The 21,236-nt window shown below is 46.0% G+C and overlaps 1 protein-coding gene across 7 annotated transcripts in view; it reads right to left on the bottom strand.

Moving 5' to 3' along the window:
* Positions 1–21,236, bottom strand: part of SMARCA4 (SWI/SNF related BAF chromatin remodeling complex subunit ATPase 4) — a 92,927-nt gene that overhangs the window by 44,173 nt on the left and 27,518 nt on the right. For all 7 annotated transcript variants that reach the window (XM_084784135.1, XM_084784133.1, XM_084784134.1 and 4 more), the window contains exons 9-15: positions 19,705–19,878; positions 17,519–17,686; positions 17,362–17,412; positions 12,639–12,769; positions 12,444–12,501; positions 4,177–4,298; positions 401–551 (exon numbers count right to left, since the gene is read on the bottom strand). In XM_084784135.1, the coding sequence (XP_084640261.1) occupies positions 401–551; positions 4,177–4,298; positions 12,444–12,501; positions 12,639–12,769; positions 17,362–17,412; positions 17,519–17,686; positions 19,705–19,878 (855 nt within the window). The remainder of the gene's footprint in view (positions 1–400; positions 552–4,176; positions 4,299–12,443; positions 12,502–12,638; positions 12,770–17,361; positions 17,413–17,518; positions 17,687–19,704; positions 19,879–21,236) is intronic.

Genomic DNA, 21,236 nt, shown 5'->3' with positions numbered 1-21,236 from the left:
TTTGGGATTGAGTCGAGGTGAAGAGCATCCATGGGAGGCCCATGTCTGCTCTCTGAGATAGAAGTCCTCCATGCATACAACGCTCTCCTACCTGGCACCTGGAGGCTCACTGAAGTTTTAATACCTCTGGCAGCTAACCTACTTGACACAGATGCCATAGATGAGAAAACTATCTGGCTGTAGTAGTATACACTTTAGTTAGGCAGAGGCAGATGAATCTCTGTTGGTTGGAGGCCAGTTTGGGCTACATAGTGAGTTCCAAGCCATCCTAGAATGCACAGTAAGACCCTGTCTTAGAGGAAACAAAACCAGATGGGAAAATTGTGGCTCTTCAGGAAAAGTGAGTGTTGCCTAAGTCCAACCACCAGCCACCCAGCCTCCCTGCTGCCTATTGCCTTACCTGGTACTGCTTGAGGACGCCGTTGACCATGAGGGCTGACTGCTTGTCTACTCTCTCTGTGACTGCATGGGCCACAGCATAGTAGGACTGCAGGCCACGAGCAAGGGCCTGGGACACACCGTACTCGTCATCCACATCTTGCTTGGCATTCCTGGAGGGAGCACATGCTGTGTGAGGACAAGGCTCCCATCTATGACAACGTACTACACTAGCTCGAATTAGCCACATCTGCCTGTGACTTAAGGATTAACCAGCAAGGCTCAGAGGTGGGAACTACATTGCAGCTAGCAGCTGATCCCACCCCAAGAAGGACGAGATGATTGTTCCTGAGATGACGTAGGTCCCAAGCCCACCAATAAGGGCTCAAGTGGGTTCTGCCATTCCCCATAACAGAATGCATTTGTGGTAAAGGAGCAGCCGCTCACCTAGCACACTGAGCTGCACACAAACCAGGACTGTCTGTAACTGGATGCTTCCGGGACCCAACCTAAGCTCACTTTGATGCTGCAGTTTGAGATGATCTTTATCTTCTGGAGACACTGGCTCAATATGAAGCCCTGGCTGGTCTTGAATTTGCATTCTCCTGATTAAGCCTCCTATTTCAGGACCTGGTTCAAGACCTTTTCCTTCATTTTAACTTTCTGAGGCTTAAAAAAACACATTTATTTGTGTACATGTAGGAGTGTACACATGGTATTACAGACACGAAGAAGTCAAAGTTGTCTTCTCCTTGTTCCATGTGGGTTTTGGGGGGACCAATTCAGCTTGACATCAAACACCATTACCACCAACAGAGCCATCTCACTGGGCTCGCTCGCTCTCTTTCTCTCAACAGGGTCTCCTTACTGTAGCCATGGCTGGCCTGAATGTTTAAACCATGCTCACCTTGACTCCTGCCTCTAACTCCTGAGTGTTGGCATTCCTGAATCAGTAGATAATTCTTTTTCCTTTTAAGGATTTGATTTTTAGTTATGTGTGTATGTGGCAGAGGGGTACTGTGCTCATGAGTAAAGGTACCCTCAACGGCCAAAGGTGTGGTGCTGGATGCCCTGGAGCTTGAGTTATAGTTGTGAACTATTCAACACTGGCACTGGGAACAAAACTCAGGTCCTCTGCAATAGCGTTACGAGCTTTAAATTGCTGAGCCATCTCTCTGGTCCCTCTTTCTTTTGTGAGACAAGGTTTCTCTGTGTAGCTCTGGCTGTCCTGAAACTCGCTCTGTAGACCAGGCTGGCATTAAACTCAGAGATCTGCCTGTCTCTGCCTCCTGAGTGCTGAAATTAAAGGCGTGCGACATCACTGCCTAGCAAAGCCCTCTTAGTCTAACAATTATATATTTAATGTATATGGGAGGTACATGTGTGTGTTACCTAACATATGGGTCAGGGAATTAGAACTACGGTAGCTAAGGCCTGGCAGTGCCTTTACCAGAGGAGACGCCTCAATGGCCCCTTTTTTTCCCCCTGTTTAAGAAGTGTGGCACTTACATTTGTGTAGTTCAAGATTTGAAATCAGCTTGGGGTATAGTATGAAATCCCATCTCAAAATTAGAAAAAAAAACTTTTTAAAAGTCAGGCATTGTGGTACATGCTTTTGATTTCCAGCACTCAGGAGGCAGGGGCAAGTGGATCTGTGTGTGTGTTCCAGGCCAGCCTAGTGAACATACTGAGTTCAAGGCTAAGTAGTTACACAGTGAAATGCTACCTACAAAATCCATGAAAGAGTCACAGTAAGGTCTTTGTTTTCTTACTTAATGAGTGCTTTTCAACTGTGCTTATGTTTGTGTAAGTGTGTACACATGTGTCTCGCAGTGTATAAGGAGGCCTAAGTCTCTCAGTCACTCTCAACTCTCTCACTTGACTCCAAAGCTCACCAATATGGCTGGCCCACCTAGCCAGTGTGCTCTGGGGATCCCAGCTCTCTGGCTTCCATGAAGTGGAATTCCAGGCAGACCATGGTGTCAACCCAGCATTTATGAAGCTACTTGGAATCCACACTCTGGTGTTTGTGTTTGCTGCCTTAGATTGAGCATTTTCACTATTAAGCCACCCATGTCCCAACCTCTAGAAGGGAGGTTCTTCTCACAAATTGCTCCTAAATTTTAAAGTAGAGGTTGAACATTTCTTTTCTTTCTTGCAAATTTCTCCTTTTTTTAATGGATATCTGCCTGTACGTATGTAATGTATATACACTGTGTGTCTGTCTGGTACCCATGGAATCCTCTGGAGCTGGAGTTACAGATGGTTGAAGTTATCATGTGGGTGCTGGGAACTGAATCCAGGGCCTCTGCAAAGGCAGCAAGTGCTCTTAACTACTGAACCACCTTCCTAGCCCCAAAGGTTAAACATTTCTTTTCTCCCCAATCTGCTCCCCTGCCCCCCCCCCCTTTTGAGACAGGGTTTCTTTGTGTAGCCCTGGCTGTCATGGAACACACTCTGCTGACCAAGATGGCCTTGGATTGCTGGGATTTAAGGTATGGGCCACCAGCTGGGCAGTGGTGGTGCACACCTCTAATTCTAGCACTCAGAAGGCAGAGGCAGGTGAATCTTTGTGAGTTCGACCCAGCTTGGTCTACATAGTGTGTTTGAGGACAGCCAAAGCTACACAGAAACACCCAAAAAAGAAGGGGGATGGGAGGCAGATAAAGGGGGGAAGGATGAAGAGGGAGAGGAGGAGGAGAAGGGAGGGAAGGAAGAGGAAGAGAGGAGGGGCCACCACCTGGATGAACATTTCTTATCTGAAAAATTTTTAAATTTATTCAGATTACAACTCAATTGTTATCCCATCTCTTTTCTGAAAAAAAAATTTTTTTTTGGGGGGGGGAGGTTTTCGAGACAGGGTCTCTCTGTGTAGTCTTGGCTGTCCTGGACTCACTTTGTAGACCAGGCTGTCCTTGAACTCACAGCGATCTGCCTGCCTCTGCCTCCCGAGTGCTGGGATTAAAGGCGCCACCACGCCTGGCTTGAAATTCTTATGTGTTTAAGATTTTGGAGTTTTCCAGTTGGTGGAGTATCTATAGAGACCTTAATTTCACAATTCCCAAGGAGAAAATAAAAAGTATTATAAAAACTGGAACATTTGGAATTTGAACGTTTCAGATTTTGGATTTTCAGACTGGAGTAATGCAGTCTTCATTTTGTTTCTCTATCATGTTCCCCATCAACTTCTCACCACAAAGATCAAATCAGCACATTAATTTTTAACTGTGCTTCCAAGAGCAGAATGTAAGAGGAGCCTGCATGCCCAGCACCAGGAGCAAGCAGAGACCAGAGCAGAATGTGTGGCCATCACACTGCTGCACAAGGTGGCAGCAGCTCTCTACATCTGCACACACAGGGCCAGCCTCCGACAGATGCTTGGTGAGAAGTGATACACACCATAGTGCCTGGATGTATGTGTGCAATCAAAACAAAAAGGGAAAGAAAGTGCAGCTAATCTCTCTGGAAGTCGGCACAGGTTTCTTAGAGGAAACAGCAGGAGCCTGCTGTGAACAAGGGTAATGAGTAGGTCTGTGTTCTCACCCAACTGTATTTCACAAGCTTATGATGACCAAGGATCATTTTCTACAGCAAAGCACCACAGAGACAAATGGAATCCGTAGGAGATAATGTGGCCCTTCAGTGGCTGCTGGCAAGACTGGAGGAATGCCACCAAGGGAGAGGATAATCAACTGTGAGGCCAAGCACAATGAAAAGGGGAAAGCTGGGACTCTGGCCACTTGTTCTGCTGCCACTTTATAGAGAGCTTGCAGTTGGAGACACATGAGGACCTCTTACTCAATAATGTGTCGAGCATCCACCTCAGAGACGTCATCGCTGTCTGGGTCTGGAATCTTCTTCTTCTCCTCCACAGGCAGTGTGGGGGGCTGTGCAGGTTGGGGCTGTTCCTCTTCCTCCTCCTACCAAGAGAGGGGACATGTCACCTTGGTTCTCTGGGAGCTGCTGAGCTCCCAGAGGGAAGAGATGCTCTTTTAGTTTTTCTCCCTCTCAGTGCAGTAGTGTCTGCCTCTTACTGTCCTTCCCTTTGACCTTTAGTTTTCCTAACAGATTTGCAAGAGTATCTTGGGTCATCTCTACAACTGCTACCATCCAAAGAAGCCTCCACATCTTCACGCTCTACTAACTTGGGCAGTTTCCAGTTTCACACCTGTCTTCTCTAAATATTCTTGTGCTTTACCTCAAGTTCTTCCTCATCTGAAAACAAAAGGCATCTTAGCTTACACAGCCTCTGAAGTACTTGTAAGGTCATTGAATGCTTTTGCTTTAAAGGGCCTCCCTGCATTTATTGAGCAGGTGACACTGCAGATCATGTTCAACAAATACACAGTAATGCCTGTTCTACTATATGAACCATACAGGTCCACAGTAGAGTCTTCAATTATCACAGAATTGTTAGAGAGATTTTAAAATGCTGTGTGTGGCTGCCACATGCCTCTAACACCACCTAATCAGAAACTTGAGTAATGCAGATTATAGTTTGAGTTATCTGGGCAATGTAGTTGGATCTTGTCTCAAATTAAAATGAACAACCAGGGCCGTAACACATTGCTAAAGTACTAGCCTAGTGTGTGGCAAGGTTCAATCCCAATGGAACAAAATGTATATTTTTTTTCATAACTAATCAAACTGACAAGGCTGGAGAAGTGGCTCAGAGGTTAAGAGCACTGGCTGTTCTTCCAAAGGTCCTGAGTTCAATTTCCAGCAATCACATGATGACTCACAACCATCTATAATGAGATCTGGTGCCCTCTTCTGGCCTGCAGGTGTACATGCAGGCAAAACACTGTATGTATAATAAAAAAGTCTTAAAAACTCTGACAGTTTTCCTCATACCATGCAGCACAACGTCACACGGGAACAAGGAGGTCACTCTCACCAGCAAATGCAGAAGAGCAGCAGCCATCTAACAAGTCCCAGCACGGCTCAAATTAGCAGGTGTGGGACAAACAGCCAATTAAGGAGGAAAAGAGATTCCCTTCCCAGAAGACACAAAGTGAAAAAATAGGGGCTGGGCTTAATGGCGCACACCTGGGATCCCAGTACTCAGGTGGCAGAGGCAGGCAGATCCCTGTGAGTTCAAGGCCAGCCTGGTCTACAAAGAGAGTTCCAGGACAGCCAAGGCTTTTACAAAGAGAAACCCTCAAAAACAAAACAAAAAAAGAAGGAACGAAGGAAGAAAAGGAAAGAAAAAGAAAAAACTATTCAAGCTCCAAGAGTTAGGCAGGGCATAGCTTTTCATCTTGGAAATGCTGCTAACTTCTGGAGAAAGTAGGGCAAAAGATTGCAGCTTATTTATTTGGGGCACTGCAATCTCGCCACCCACAGTAGTCTGAAGTCTGCTGTGCTAGGGAGCCACGGAGGCGAACAAGGCTGACAGTTCCTATAACCAGTCTGGTAGAAATAAAGATATTCTATAAATAAATAAATAAATAAATAAATAGCCACTTGTGTCAATCTATCAGAGTACTGAAACAATAGACTCCAAAAAAACCCAACCGACCAACCAACCAAACAAAACAAAAGCAAAAACAAAAAAAGAACCTCCCCAGAATCTCATGCTGGGAGACACAGCACAAGTCACAACATGACAGGTACTGATGGATGTACACAACGCTGGGCCTCTATTTAAACTCTGACCTCACCCTGCAGACAGATCTGAGGGGGTTGTTGGTTCTCTTGTCCCCCTTCTGAATGTGGCCAGACCTAACCCCTGGGGCACAGATTGTGACCCCAAGTTTGAGAGTATTTCTACGATTTGGCAGCAGTGGTGACCCTGCCCACCTCAGGGCCAAAACCGTTGCAGTCAATCTCAGCCAGGGTGCGGGTACAAGCTGCTGCTACTACTAGGAGAGATGTGCATGTGACTGGAGGAAAGACGGCGGGGCCCTGGGAAGGCACTACCTTAGGCAGACACCGAAACAGCCTTCATCTGGAAGGCACTCCCTTGTACAAAGAGCCATGACAGGACACAAACGGCTCACTGGCTTGGTTGTTTGCACACAATTTCTGCCACATTGCTACAGGATCAATCACTTATAAGTGGCAGAGAAATAGGGCCTTTTCATAGGGAGTTAGGAAATGAATTAGAAAAATAAAGTTAGCCCAGCCAAAAATGGCAGCACCACCATGAAGAAAACACGAGCTCCCAGATGGACTGTCTATTCCACAGGCATCTGGCATTGCACTGGCTAGTTTTTGTCAACCTGACACCAACTAGAGTCCCGTGGAAGAAGGGAATCTCAACTGAGGTGATATCAGATTGGCCCGTGGCCATGTCTGTGGGTATTTTCCTTGATTGCTGATTGCTGTGGGTGCTTAGCCACTGTGCGCCATGCCACCCTGGAAGCAAGCCAGTCACAGAGCTCTTCTATGATTCTGCTTCAGTCCTCCTGCGCTCCCACCCTGAATTCCCTCAGTGGGAAGTGTGGGTTGTGGTCTGGGAGTTGTAATATCAAATAAACCCTTTCCTTCCCAACTGGCTTTTTAGGTCATGGTGTTTGCTGCAGCAACAAGAAACCTTACTAAGACAGCTACCACGGTCCTGGAAGGGGAAGGGGTCATAATTCTTCAAAAGAGCTAACTGGGAGATCTCTGAGCCAGTCTGGTCTACACAGCAAGTTCCAAGCCAGCCACGGCTACATAGTGAGACGACCCTATCTCAAAAAGCAAACAAACAAGAAAATAAAACTGTGTGTGTGTATGTGCGTGCGCATGTGTGCAGCAAAGAGTAAGAAAATAAAGAAGAAAAAACAAAACAAAACAAAAAACCAAAGGCGTTCAGCTGTTCCCGCTTCTTCACAGACGTGGAGGAATTCCAAACACAAGTGTCTCTCTCTAGTGTGTGTGCAAAGCTGTTGGAGGAGTCAGGTTTCTGCTCAAGTCAATGAACACGGAATCACAAAGGACAACCAGATTATCCACTTCCCACTGTGACAAAAACCAAAGTAATTCAGACAAGCTGGATACACAGCAAGAAGGATAAATATCAAGATAGCTTTGATTGCAGTCCAATAAAAAGCCAATGACAGAGAGATAATCTACAAAGCAAAAGAGACAAACAAAACTATCAGGTAACAAAGAAGAAAAGCAAGGCAACAGGTGGCTGAATTCTCCTCTGAAACAAGAGGAGGCGGCTAACAGGAGGCTCAAAAAGGCCTGAGTAGTTAAGAGCATACACCATTGCCCCTGCAGAAGAACCAAGTTCAGTTCCCAGCCCCATGTCGGGCAGCTCACAACTGCCTGTAGCTTAAGCTCCAGGGGATGTGCTGTCCTCTTTTGGTCTCGGCACGTGCACTCACGACTGCACAGAGAAATGAACAAGCACACAGAGAAACAAATATAAGGAAGTAAAGAGGCCAACTAAGAGTAGACACACATGCTCAGATGGCTGAAGGAACAGAAGGACAAAGAGGAGCTGTCAATGAAGAATGACACATTCAACTAAACTGTCCTTCCAAAATACAAAAACACCCCAGAAAATAGCCTAAATAGCCCTATTACAACTTTCTAAGAAGGCTGAGGTGTGGTTCAGCAGTAGAGCACCTGCCTATATGCATAAAGACCTGGGGCCAATGCTGGATGCAAAAAAGAACCAACCAAACAACTACTACCACACACACAAAATCTTTAGACACAAAAGGACATGCTAGCAGATAATTTAAATCCACGGAGAAAACAGCACCTGAACAGACTATAGGTACATTTCAAAGGTTAAGATTGCCTCCTGCACTTGTCATGCAAACACCTGAAACTCCAGGTCTAAGAAACCTGATTCCCTCTTCTGGCCTCTGCATGCACACGCACACATACACTCACACAGACACACAACACAAATAAAACAAATTCCAAAATAGTAAAAGACTCTAAAAATAAAAACTATAAAAATATTTTCACTTATTCCTTCTATACTAACATCTTCCAAAGGGCTGAGAATGCATAATGCATTAATTTCAAGAATATTGTGCTCAATTCTGAGCACTCACTAAGTTGAGACAGGAAGATCATGGGTTCATAACCATGCGGAGGGTCACATCTCCTGGAGCTGGACCATTACGACCCTATCTGAAAAATCCAATGGAGCTGGCAACAGTGGCTCACATCTCTAACTCCAGCACTCGGGAAGGTAGAGGCAGGTAGATCTCTTGAGTTCAAGGACAGCCTCGTCTACAGAGTAAGTTCCAGGACAGTGAGAGCTATACAGAGAAATGCTATCTTGAGAAAACAAACAAAAAAGTGGGGGTGGGTGTGGGTGGGAAATAATGAGCCAGGTGCAGTGGCGCACACCTATAATCCCAGCACTGGGGAGGCAGAGGCAGGCGGATCTCTGAGTTCAAGACCAGCTTGGTCTACAGAGAGTCCAGGACAGCTAGGGCTCTGTGTAACACGGAAACTCTGTATCAAAAAACCATAAATCAACCATGCCCCCTCCCCAAAGAAAAAAAAACAGGAAAGGAAGGAAGAAAAAAGTTACGCTGGTCACGCACACCTAAAGCACAGCACTCAGTAGGCTGTGGCCAGAGGACAGCCATGAGCTCAAGGCAGCTGGACACAGAGCAAACTGCCTCAAATGCTCACCTCCACACACACCTTCACACAAAGAAAAGAAATAAAAATGAGGAAGAAATAAAGCTAATAACCAATAGCACACTGGTTTTGCAAATGCTATTCCACAAGCCTACAACTCAAGTATTATGTCTGGAGCCTATGGCATGAGGCCTGACTCCTGAAAGCTGTCCTCTGATTCCCACATGCACAGGGCACATGCCTACCCTCACCCACACACATCATACACACCTGATAATAAATTGTAAATGCAGTTTTAAAGAATATTTCAGATTAGGTGACAACAAAAACAAAATATTGGGATTCTGGGTCCAGCTTCTCAGCCATTGGACAAGTCTGCCCTTTTGAGTGCTGTGTTATGTATGTATATTTCTGCTTTCAATAAAACTTGCCTGAGTGTCAAAAAAAATATTAATATAAAATACTGGCTGGAGCTAGGGCTCAGCAGTATAGAGTACTTCCATAGATTATGTGAAGCCCTATTTCAATACCAGGATCAAAAATGGACACTGGAGGAGGCAGAGGCAGGTGGATCTCTGAGTTCAAGATCAGCCTGGGCTACAAAGCTAGTTCTTAGATAAGTGAGAGCTACATAATAAATGGACATTTTCTCAAAAATACCAAAACAAAACAATCAACTAACCAAACTCATTAAAATTTTTGAGACACACAACAAAGCTTATCTTGCAATGTACAGGCCTAGGTTTTGGAAATGAGGGAAGAGTTAAAAAGTAACATTTATAGGCCAGGTGTGGTGGCACAGGCCTTTAATCCCAGCACTCAAGGAGGCAGAGGTAAGCCAATTGATGTGAGTTTGAGGCCAGTCTGGTCTACAAAGTGAGTCCAGGACAGTCAAAGCTACACAGAAAAACCCTGTTTGGACGCCCCTCCCCCCAAAAAAAAGGTAACATTTATGAAGCCAGATGTCACAGCATGTAGCTCGGGAGGCTGAAGCAGGGAGATTTAAGAGTTTGAGGCCATCTTGGCCTAACACTTCAAGGCAAGCCTGGGTTATACATAGTTAGAGAAAAATCTTAAAACCAAACTTTACAAGATGTAGCCAAGGGGAAATAGTGCTAAACATATAGGTTTAGGGGCTGGAGAAAAGACTTATCCGTTAAGAGCACATGTTGTTCTTCCAAAGATGTGAATACAAACCCAGCACCCATGTCAGAAGTGCATAACTACTGGCAACTACAGTTTCAGGATATCCAATGCCCTTTTCTGGCCCTGCTGATAGCAACAGACAACACACACACACACACACACACACACACACACACACACACACACACAGAGTTTAAAACCAAAACCATATAGGTTTAAACATTGTTTATAAACAAAAGCCTCACACCAATAATTTAAGCCTAGATCAATCAACAAAGTGAGAAAAATTACTCAAGTACCAAAATCAGGAATGCAGGAGTCATCACCCTACAGAATGATAAGGTAGTAGGAAACCATTAAACACGATGTTGGGAGTTAGAGAGACAGCTGGGTGAGTAAAGCACTTGCACACACATGTGAGGACCTGAGTTCCATCCCTAGAACCTACATAAAGCCAGGTGCAACCCTGGCTGTATGTCTGTGATCCCAGTGTTCCGTGGTGAGACGGTAGGAGGAGACAGAAGAATCCCTAAGCTTACAGGCCAGCTCGCCAGGAGTACACGGCAGTAAACAAGACACCAGGCTCAAGACAGAGGTGAAGATGGACATCTCAGGCTGTCCTGACTTCTACACATGCACTGTTGCGTGTGTGCCTACACTTACACAAGTAACACACACACACACACAATCTTCATATACAGAAAAAGAGAAACCAAGCATACTGAGAGAAGATATTTAGAAATCATACACTGGGTCAGAGCCATCTGTCTAGAATAAGTAAGGACTGAGAGCTCATTAAGATGGCAGCCCAATTAAGACCAGTCAAGACTTGAACAGACTTCCATTAAGGAAGATGGATGGATGGTTCATATGAAGATGCTTAACATCACTACTTACTAAGGTAACACAAATGAAAACCAAATGAGATGCCACCACACACCCACTAAAATGGCCATAAGTAAAAGGACAGACAATACCAAGTGTTGGTGAGGACGTGAAGAAACTGGAACCCGTGAAATGATACAGCCACTTTCAAGAACAGTTGGGCAGTCTCTTAGAAAGTAAACATAAACTTACCACGTGACCCAGCAATTCCACGCCTAGGCATCTACCCAAGAGAAATGAAAACATATGTCCACACAAAACACGTTTGCAACATTTTTCATCATAGTAAAAACGGAAATACCCAACCAATGGGTGGATGGGTAAATAAAATGTAGTATATTCACACAATGGAACACAACACAGCAATAAAAAGAACAATTTCTTGGTACACACAACACATGAATGAACCTCAGTAACATGCTACACACACATCGATGCTCCAACTCCATTTGCAGCACATGTCCACAAATGGCTCCTCTAGAGGGATGGAAAGCAGAGTGGTGAGCTGGGTGTGGGGAACACTGCTGTAATCCCAGTACTCGGGAGACTGAAGTCAGAGGATGAGTTTGGAGCTAGCCCTGGCTATACAAGGAGTCTCATCCAACAAGACAAAGATAGTTCGGTAGCTTCCTGGGGGTAAAGGTAGGGACAGCAGATAGGCATAGACAGCTTAAGGGTTGCTTTCTGGTTGACTAAGACATTGTTACATTGGTGTGATAGGCTAATCCACAGTTCCATATGTTAACTAAGAAACAAATGCACTTTTCAGTTTATGTAAATTAGACCTCAATAAGCTGTTTAAATTAGAACAAAATGTTCTCTGCAGGGCATGGTAGTACACACCTATAACTCTAGCACTTAGAAAGGCAGGAGGAATCCATGTCTGAGTTTCAAGACCCTATCTAAAATAAACAAAATATACATCTAACACTGGGGACGCTTAGGTAGACTCCAGCGGACAAAGAAACCACAAGTCCTCTTTCTAACAACTCAACTTAACAGAGAAAGGCTGGAGTCCATGCTGTACCATTCATTGGCCTAATGCTGTGAGGAGGAGGGAAACACATGGCCCAGGGAGAAAAGGGTGAGGACAGGAGCCATCAAGAAGCATGAACTAGAGAACACCGGGTGGCTGCCACATATACGGGCGGACGGGCACGCACAAACGCACGCACGCACGCACGCACAACTGTTGAATCCAGCACTGATGAAGAATGCAGAGAAGCAGCAGAGAATTCAGAGGAGTGAGGCTGAGCTTGAAATGTGGCCAGTGCAACCAAAGAAATGACCCAAACTAGACTGTCCTGAATGCAAACAGCCCACAAGCCAGCAAAGCCCTGAAGCAGCATCTCTGGGCAAGCCCAGGGCCTTGGCCGCCCTGCCATACCACACCCGGCCAGCACACAGGGCACAAGGGGTACAGCCCACTGGGTGATGGGCACAAACAAGGTGCAAAGCTCAATGACAGGAAAGATAAAGCGGCCTCTTACCTCCTCCTCCTCTTCGGATCCACTCTCTTCACTATCTGACCTGGGAGCTACTTCATACCTAGGAGAAACAGCAGTATTTGGACGCAGCTCTCCCTGCAAGCAGCAGTTTTACTTTCTCTAGAACCTGGCCTGACTCCCAAATGCAAGTACCATCGCCCCAGCTGCCAAGTCCCATGAAGGAGGCATCCAACTCACCCTGGGTTCATCTCAAGCCAGGCTTCCAGCTGCCCGGCTTTTGGGGCATCTGTGCCCGTGAGGATCTTGCCACTCTCCACATGGATCACCTTCACAGGGAGGTCGCTCATCTGGCTGGTCTCATCCAGAGGCTGAAAGAGAGAGACTGTCATGAACAAGACTCCCCAACTCTCACCCTGGGACCCAAATGTAGAGATCACAAGATAGAGGCTGGTTTGAATTATACAGTCTCAGAAAACAAAGAGAGAAGAAGAGATGTAGCAGATTACTTTAGAAAGGTTAAAAGGGCTGAGGCTTGATACTTCCTCTACCCTACAATTTGAATGAAGCTGCTCTGGGGCGAGTTTCGGTTTGTTTTTTAACTTTTTAGATTTTGCTTGTATGTATTTCTGTTTACCATGTAAAAGTGCTGGTGCCTCCAGAGGTATACCAGAAGAGGGCCTCAGATCCCCTGGAACATGAGTCACAGATAATTGGGTGCTGCCATGTGGGTGCTCAGAATTAAACCCAGTCCTCTGCAAGACCAGCCAGTGCTCTTAACTGCTAAGTCATCTCTATTTTTCACACCCACACAGCCATGACTGAAAAACGTAGCTGAGGCTGGGAATAAGCACCGAGTGGTGCTGGCACCATAAACATAGAAAAGTAAATGCTACAGTGCTGACTCAGCAAGACTGCTACGTTGAGTCTCCCATGCGGCTAGGAAAAGTGGCTCAATGGCTCACACATATAACCTGTGTGGTATGGAGACTTAGGCAAGAAGCTGAAACAGATGGGTTGCCAGCCTGAGCTAGACATTAAGACTTTGTTTTGGGCTAGAGAGATGACTCAGAGGTTAAGAGCACTGGCTGCTCTTCCAGAGGTCCTGAGTTCAATTCCCAGCAAACACATGGTGGCTCACAACCTCTATGATGTCATCTGGTGCCGTCTTCTGGCCTGCAGGTACAAGTGCATGCAGAACATTGTATACAATAAATAAATCTTAAAAAAACATGGTCTCAAACAATAAAAATAGAACAAGACACTATAACCACCCCCCCCCACACACACACATAGTAGCTTTGTGCTGTAATATGCTGGCCCATATTCTTTTACACTAATTCAAGAGACCATTTGTGCTGGCTGATGTTTTGTCAATACAACAGAACCTCTCCAAGCTGCTTCTGGTTCTGGTATTTGATCACAGCAACTGACCCTAGGCCAACATCTTAAATGAACACTGTGGAATGGCCGTTTCTAACATAGCCACAGCTGTCTACTTCTCTGAGACCAGCCTACAGAGACAACCATGCTACTGTTATGGCCTTCCTGAAATGCTTGGGAGGGAAGTACTTGCCTCAGAGAAGAGGACTAAGACAAGGCCCCTAGGGCCATAATGAAGGTGAGACTGATGGTGCCTACGGGTTAGCTTAGCTCAGCTGTACAACACGAGCTGTACAGTGTGCAAAGCTCCAGCTTCCATTCCTGACAGCCAGTTTGGCATGGCTTCTCCCTTTCCCTGCCATAAGAACATAGACAGTAAGGTAGGATGGCTCTAAAACTCAGGAGGAGAGTCTTCTTCCAGGAACCCACCACACCAGCACCTTAATTTTGCTGGTCCATCTCCAGAACAGTATGGAATGCTGTCCAGGCCCCAGTCAGAAAGCCTGACTTAGCTAGCTACCGCAGCCTGAGCTGAGCAGGACATCAAAGTATAAGGGGCACGATATACTCATAACAATGGACAAGGTGAGAGACACGCGGGAGGACTTGGGTATCAAGAGTTAAACACACGTATGACTTAGGCATGCAGCATGCCTGTTATCCTAGCAATCTGGGGGCTGAGAAATGCAGATCTAGGTTCAGGACCAGCTTTGGCTACACAGTAAGTTCAAGGCCAACCTGAACGTAACAACAAGAGCCTATATTAAAAACAACAGCCAAGCTGGGTAGTGGTGGCGCACGCCTTTAATCCCAGCCTTTAGGAGGCAGAAGCAGACATTTTTGTTAGCTTGAGGCCTGATTAGTCTATAAAATGAGTTCCATCCAGGCCAGGCACAGTTATTCAATTAATTATTGTCTTAATTAAGTAACATTTTAAAATTTAAAAAGTCAAGGATGTGTAGCCCATCCACACCTGTACTGTCATAATTCTGGAGTGAAAGACAAGATCAAAAATTCAAGGTCACCTTTGGGCGAACAGACTGCAAGGTAGCCTGGACTGTATGAGACCCAGTCTCAAAAGAATAGAACAGGGGGCTGAGGAGACGGCGTGTCAGCACAGTGCTTGCCTTACAGGCATCAACACCAGAGGATGAGCCCGGAATGAACAGCAAAAGCACGTGAAGTGGCACCCTGGTGATGCCAGCTCTGGGAGGCTGGCAAGCAAGTCTAGACAAATTGCTTAGTTCTAGGTCAGCGGGAAACCCTGTCTCAAAGGAAGTGTAAAGCTTCTTAGGACAACACTCAAAGCTGCCTTTTAACCTACCCATGCACACACACCTGTATATGTGCATAAAACAGAAAAACCAAAAGAATCCAAAAACAAAGCCAGGCGTGATGGCGCACACCTTTAATCCCAGCACTTGGGAGGCAGAGGCAGGCAGATCTTTTTGAGTTCCAGGCCAGCTTGGTCTACAAAGTGCATCCAGCACAGCCAAGGCAAGATAACACAGAGCAACCCTGTCTCAAAACCATCCCCCCACCCGCCAAAAACACAGAAATCAAAAAACGAACATCACGCAGACGGTCTCTATCTTTCTAATAGCTTCTAAAGAAAATACCTGAAATTAGCCTGACATCACCAGTCCAAAAGTGCAAATACAGTGAAACCAAAAGTTCTTATACTGCAGCCTCACAGAGAGCTTGCCCAAACACCCAGGAATGGAAAGCATCAAAATGTCTGGGCAGCGGCTCAAGACAAGCACTAGGGCAGCACTTCTTAGCGGAGGGGTTGAAGAATCCTTTCACAGGGTCCATAGGAAAACATAGCTTTTACATCACAATTCATCACACTACCAAATTACAGTTATGGAGTAGAAAGGAAATCATTTTATGGTTGGAGTCACCCCAACACAAAGAACTGTAATAAAGGGTTGCAGCATTAGAAAGGATCCTGGATTGTTAAGCACACAGGGTTGTCCCTTCAAGGGAAGAAACGAAGGCTGAAGCAAACACTCTTTTTACCCTGGTGACCTTTTGCACTGTCTTGGGACTAGAGACTTTTCCAGCATCAAGCCCTCCCCGAAACCCTTACTGTAAATTTGTTTTCAGTCAATCCCATCTTTAAGGACCTTATAAACAGTGTGATGTAGTCCATCCCATCTGTCCTCTGGGAGATTTATGGCACACTTTGTTGTGCATGGGGGACTGAGTTAATTACCACCAGAATAGCTGTTACCAGACTGTGTTGTACTTAAACACATGTTAAATAAACCACTTGGGTTAGACTCCTCATGTTTAAACCAATACTAGTTACTGAGTTGTGTTGAGCCAAACTGCCTTCTTGCCACACACAGCTCGTACCTCTGCTGGCTGTGAAGGTCTTAGAGAGCCCTGCTTATCTGCATGGGCCTAGTGCACTTGCCTAGAAAGGATTTTGAGTTTTTCCACCAAACATATGCCTTTCACGTTAAGTGGAGAGTAGCAACTTCTCAGGGGGCTTTACAAAGAACAAGATATGACCTGACTTGAAAAGACACCAGGCTAGGTAGGAACTAGCAGAGAGCTTGAGACTGCAAAGAGAACACCCAGGAGAGGCAACACCCCAGTTGGAAAGCCAGGCGTGGTGGTGCATACCTTCAATCCTAGCACTCCAGAAGCAGAAGCAGAGGCAGGTGGAACGCTGAGAGTTCAAGGACAGCCTGGTCTATAAAGAGAGTCTAGAACAGCCAAGTTACACAGAGAAACCCTGTCACAAAAAACAAAAAATAAAATATTAAAAAATTGGGAGCTGGAGAGATGGTTCAGTGGTTAAGAACACTAGCCATTCTTCCAAAGAACGAGGGTTCAATTCCCAGTACCCACATGGCAGTTCACAACTGTCTGTAATTTCAGTTCCAGAGGATCTGACACCATCACATAGACCTACACGGAGGCAGAACACCAATGTACATAAAATAAAATAAAAAACAGAAACAAAAAAACTTCAAATCATGCTCCTCAACCACAGATCTAAAATCAGAGGCTGACGTCTAGCTGAGAGACTTCCTAACAGGAGCACTGGACAAGTACTCAGAATGATGTTCTATGTGTTCTAGAACTAGACAAATATATAAATCAATAATTGGCTGAGACCACTGATTTTAGAAATATAGACAGAAGGGAAGCTGGGTCAGAGATAAACATATCTGAGTGCAACACCACATCCCTGCAGCCAAAACTGCCTAGGAAATGCCTGATGTACATTTGACCGCGCGCGCGCGCGCGCGCGCACACACACACACACACACTCTTATGTTTAAAAAGTGGAAGGAGCCTCAGCATAGTGCTCACACCTGTAATCCCAGAACGGGAGGTGGAAGCAAGACAATCAGAAGTTCAAAGTTAGCTCTGGACCAGCCAAATGACTCAGTGGGTAAGGTGCTTGACACAAAGGCCCATAAATTCCATCCCAAGAACTCACAAGGAGAAAACCTAACCACTGGCTCCCACTAAATAAATAAAACGTTTTTTAAAAGAAACAAAATGAGAGAGACAAAAGAGCACAGAGCTAGCATTTCTGTAGGAAAGCCTCCCTTCTCACCTCACCATCTGGTCCAATGGCCGGTGTCTGTCCTTCAGCATTTTCTGCCTTCTGCAAATAAAGAGACACTGTCAGCTTGATCCTATAGGCCCAGGGCACTAAGCATACAGCCAAGCTAACTCCGAGGGGTGCCTGTGCCTACTTAGGCCCAGCGAACCTTCTTTTTCTTTTTCTTCTTCTTTTCCTTGGCAACCTGGGCAGCTTTGTGCTGTCGCACCAGCTCTGTGAGGTTGGCCACATACTCGTCTGTCTGCTGCAGGAGGTAGGCCAGGCGCTTGTCCTTCTTCTGGTCAATGAGCTTGCGGTATCCCTCCTCATCTTCAGCCTGAAAAACCAAGGCAGGACGGAATATAGGCTTGTAGGGGTGCACACCTGAAGACTGCAGAAGCTCAGTTATGAGTGCCACTATAGCCCCCCCATCCCCACCCCCGACCTCATGCTGAACCTTAAGAGAACTGCTAGCAACACAGATCTTTATAGAGGAATGTTAATTCAGAACATGGCTGTTCTGGCAAGAGATCACATCCAAAGACCTTCTAGGTCTGTGTGACCCAGCTGGAATACAAGCATGCCTTTTATTTAACCCAGCAGACAGAGGCAAACAGATCTGAGTTAGTTCAAGGCCAGCACAGTATAGAGAAAGCTTCAGGTAAATAGAGAAGCTTAGGTATAGGCGTAGTGGTACACGCCTTTAATCCCAAACGAAGGTAAAGTTTGTAGAAGGAAGCACCCATGTGTAAAAGTGATCTCTAATTGAGTGGCAGAAAAGGTGACAAATCAGAGATCTGACAGATTAGGATCCGCCCAGTTCTCATGAGAAGAAAGAGGAAAGGGAGGTAGTTTTACCAGGACAGTAATAGAGACGGGTTGCAGAGAGAGGACTCAGGTGAAGACAGAACCAGCCAGAAAATGAGAAGAACAGAAGATTAGAACAGATTGCTGCGTTAGTTTGAGGTCAAATAGAGCAATTCCAGGCTAAGGGAGAAGCCAGATTAAATAAGTCAGCTGGGAGAAGAGTTTGAGCCAGAACAGCTGAGTTGAACCAGTCAGCCCAGAGCTCAGAAAGAACAAGTAAGGGTGAGCTTATTAAGCATAAGTCTCAGAGGCTAAAACATTCTAGGCCTAGATTAGATTGTACAGAGGCTAGAAGCTCCCAGGACTCTGCCTAGGTTATCAGAAGGAGGCAGTAAGCCTCCGAGACAACAACTGAAACAGGAAAATAAAAGACACTTTTACTGGTCTGTGAGCCACTCACAGAAGGCATAAGTGAATTTCAGCTGCGTAGTTATGGCTCACACCTTTTAGTCCCAGAACTCAGGGAGGCAGAGGCAGGCAGATCTCTGTGAGTTTAAGACCAGCCTACAGAGCGAGTTCCTGGAAAGCCAAGGCTACACAGAGAAACCCTGACTTGAAAAAAACACCAAACAAAAGCAATAAGTAATTATAAGTGAGTTCTAGACTCCCTCTCTAAAAAGTACCTTTCGAAGCGGGGTGTGGCAGTGCACGCTTGTAATCCTAGCACTCGGGGAGGCAGAGGCAGAGGCAGAGGCAGGTGGGATCTCTGTGAGTTCGAGGCCAGCCTAGTCTACAAAGCAAGTCCAGGACAGCCAAGGCAAGATTATACAGAGAAACCCTGTCTCGAAAAACCAAAGCCAAATAAAAACCACACCATAAATCCCAACCGTCCTCCTGATTTGGGCCCTATCTCCAGGAACCTCAGCCTTGGCCCCTTTGTGAACAAATGAGAGCTGGAGCTGGTGATGTACTTACTACGCCTGTAATCCCAGCAGTTGGGAGGCAGCAGCAGGAGATTCTCAGAGTCAAGCACAGCACGAGGTAGCTGGACTTTTGCTACGTTGTGAGTTCTGTTTCCCACTCATTATCACCTACCCTCCCTTTCACCCCCTATTACTAGACAGGACAGAAAGGAGGATAGAGCAGAGAGAGAGACACTTAGAGATCCTTGAATCTAATTTCTTTTTTGCTACTTTGTGAGTCTATTTTTCCCCGCCCTTTATCCTCCCTGGTTTCACAGCCATCACTAGATAGGAGAAAATGAAAGAAGAAAGGAGGGGAGGGGAGGGGAGCACTGAATCTAATTTCTCTTGTTTATTTTTTGACTGCAAAGAAACTACAACCGCCGGGCATGGTGGCGCACGCCTTTAATCCCAGCACTCCGGAAGCCGAGGCTCAGAAATCTGCCCCCCAAATCCACGGGGCTCTTCCTTCAGCTCCACTTCTAAGCCAAGGCACAGAACATGTAGGTAATCCTGCAGTGAGTAACCCGGCATTTGCCATACCCAGGGCACGCCAGGGACCAAGAACAGGAAAAGTGGTGTGTACCATAAGCCTCCGCATTCGCTCCTTCTCAATGCGCTCGTTTTCTTTCTTCTGCTCCCGCTCGGTGTTGGCATGGTAGGTGGCCACGGCCTTGGTAAGTTTCTGGAGTTTGCCTGTGACTGATCTGTGGTACTCCCTGAAGTCCTTGGCATGCTGCAGGATGCTGTTGAGGTACTCCTGCAGAAAGACATGGCGGTGGCTATGAAGCTTGAAGCATGAAGACAAACAGCATCTAGAATGGGCTCAGCGGCAGAGCACTTCCCGAGCAGCCATGGCGCTCTGCTTCCTTCGCTAGCACCTCAAGGACAAAGAAGTACTGATCACATAAGGGCCACTGTGTCAGCTCACTATGTAGCCCTAGCTACCCTGGAATTCACTATGTGGACCAGAAGAGCTTTAGACCCAAGAGAGCCATCTGCCTCTGCCTCCTGGGTGCTGGGATTAAAGGTGTGCGCCACTGTACCTGCCTCAAATCAATCTCTTGCCAGAGGCAAACTGACCCCTTGCCCGCATGCTTCCATGCTCCATCTGGAAATGAGGATGGGGTAGTGGGCAAAGCAAGCCACAGGGCACATGGTGGCTCTTGCAAGGAACCTGGGTTCAACCCCCAGCATCCACATGGTGGCTAACCACCATTTGTATCACCAATTTCAGGGAATATAATGTTCTCCTCTTCTGACCTCCTTGGGTACCAGGCATGCAAGCAATGCACATATATACAAGTAAAGTAAATATGCATGAATCTAATCAAATGCATCTTTTAAAAATTTACTTATTTTTATTTTATGCACATTAGTGTTTTGACTGCATGTTTGTCTGTGTGAGGGTATCAGATCCCTTAGAACAGGAGTTACAGTTGTTAGCTGCCACGTGGGTGCTGGGAACTGAACCTGGGTCCTTTGGAAGAGCAGTCAGCGCTCTTAATCACTGAGCTATCTATTCAGCACCCAAACAAATAAATCTTAAAAAAAAAAGAAAGAAAGAAAGAAAGAAAGAAAGAAAAATACACAACAGGCCGGGCATGGTGATGCACGCCTTTAATCCCAGCACTCAGGAGGCAGAGGCAGGTGGATCAATGTGAGTTTGAGGCCAGCCTGGTCTACACAGGACAGCCAAGGATACACAGAGAAACCCTGTCTCGAAACCTCCCCACACACCCCCAAAAGCAAGCAAACAAACAAAAAAAACCCCCCAAAAACAAAAAAAACCCACAGCAAAACAAATGAGCAGATGGATTCATTTACAAGCCCACTTGACTATAGATTTTCATTTCCTTGATGAACATTGTAAAAACCGAAATCATTCAGTCTTTCGTGGCTCCCCCTGCTCAAAGCAAAAGCCCAAACACTCCACACCCCAGGGTCCTCATTCACCCTCTCGTGTGGCCTTGCCTCACTTTGCCAACCACCCCATCCTCACTTCCAGATGAAACACGGGAGCCATGTTCCAGCCCCAGCACCACTGCCCCTCAGCAGCATGGTACCCTCACTCAAGTCTCTCCACTCTGCCTCCCCTCATGGAACTATCATTTAAGC

This window comes from Acomys minous (genome assembly GCF_964271855.1).
Source record: "Acomys minous genome assembly, chromosome: 5".
Classification (NCBI taxonomy): domain Eukaryota; kingdom Metazoa; phylum Chordata; class Mammalia; order Rodentia; family Muridae; genus Acomys; species Acomys minous.
Note: the sequence above shows the minus strand (reverse complement) of the source record. Positions and strands in the feature narration are given on the sequence as shown.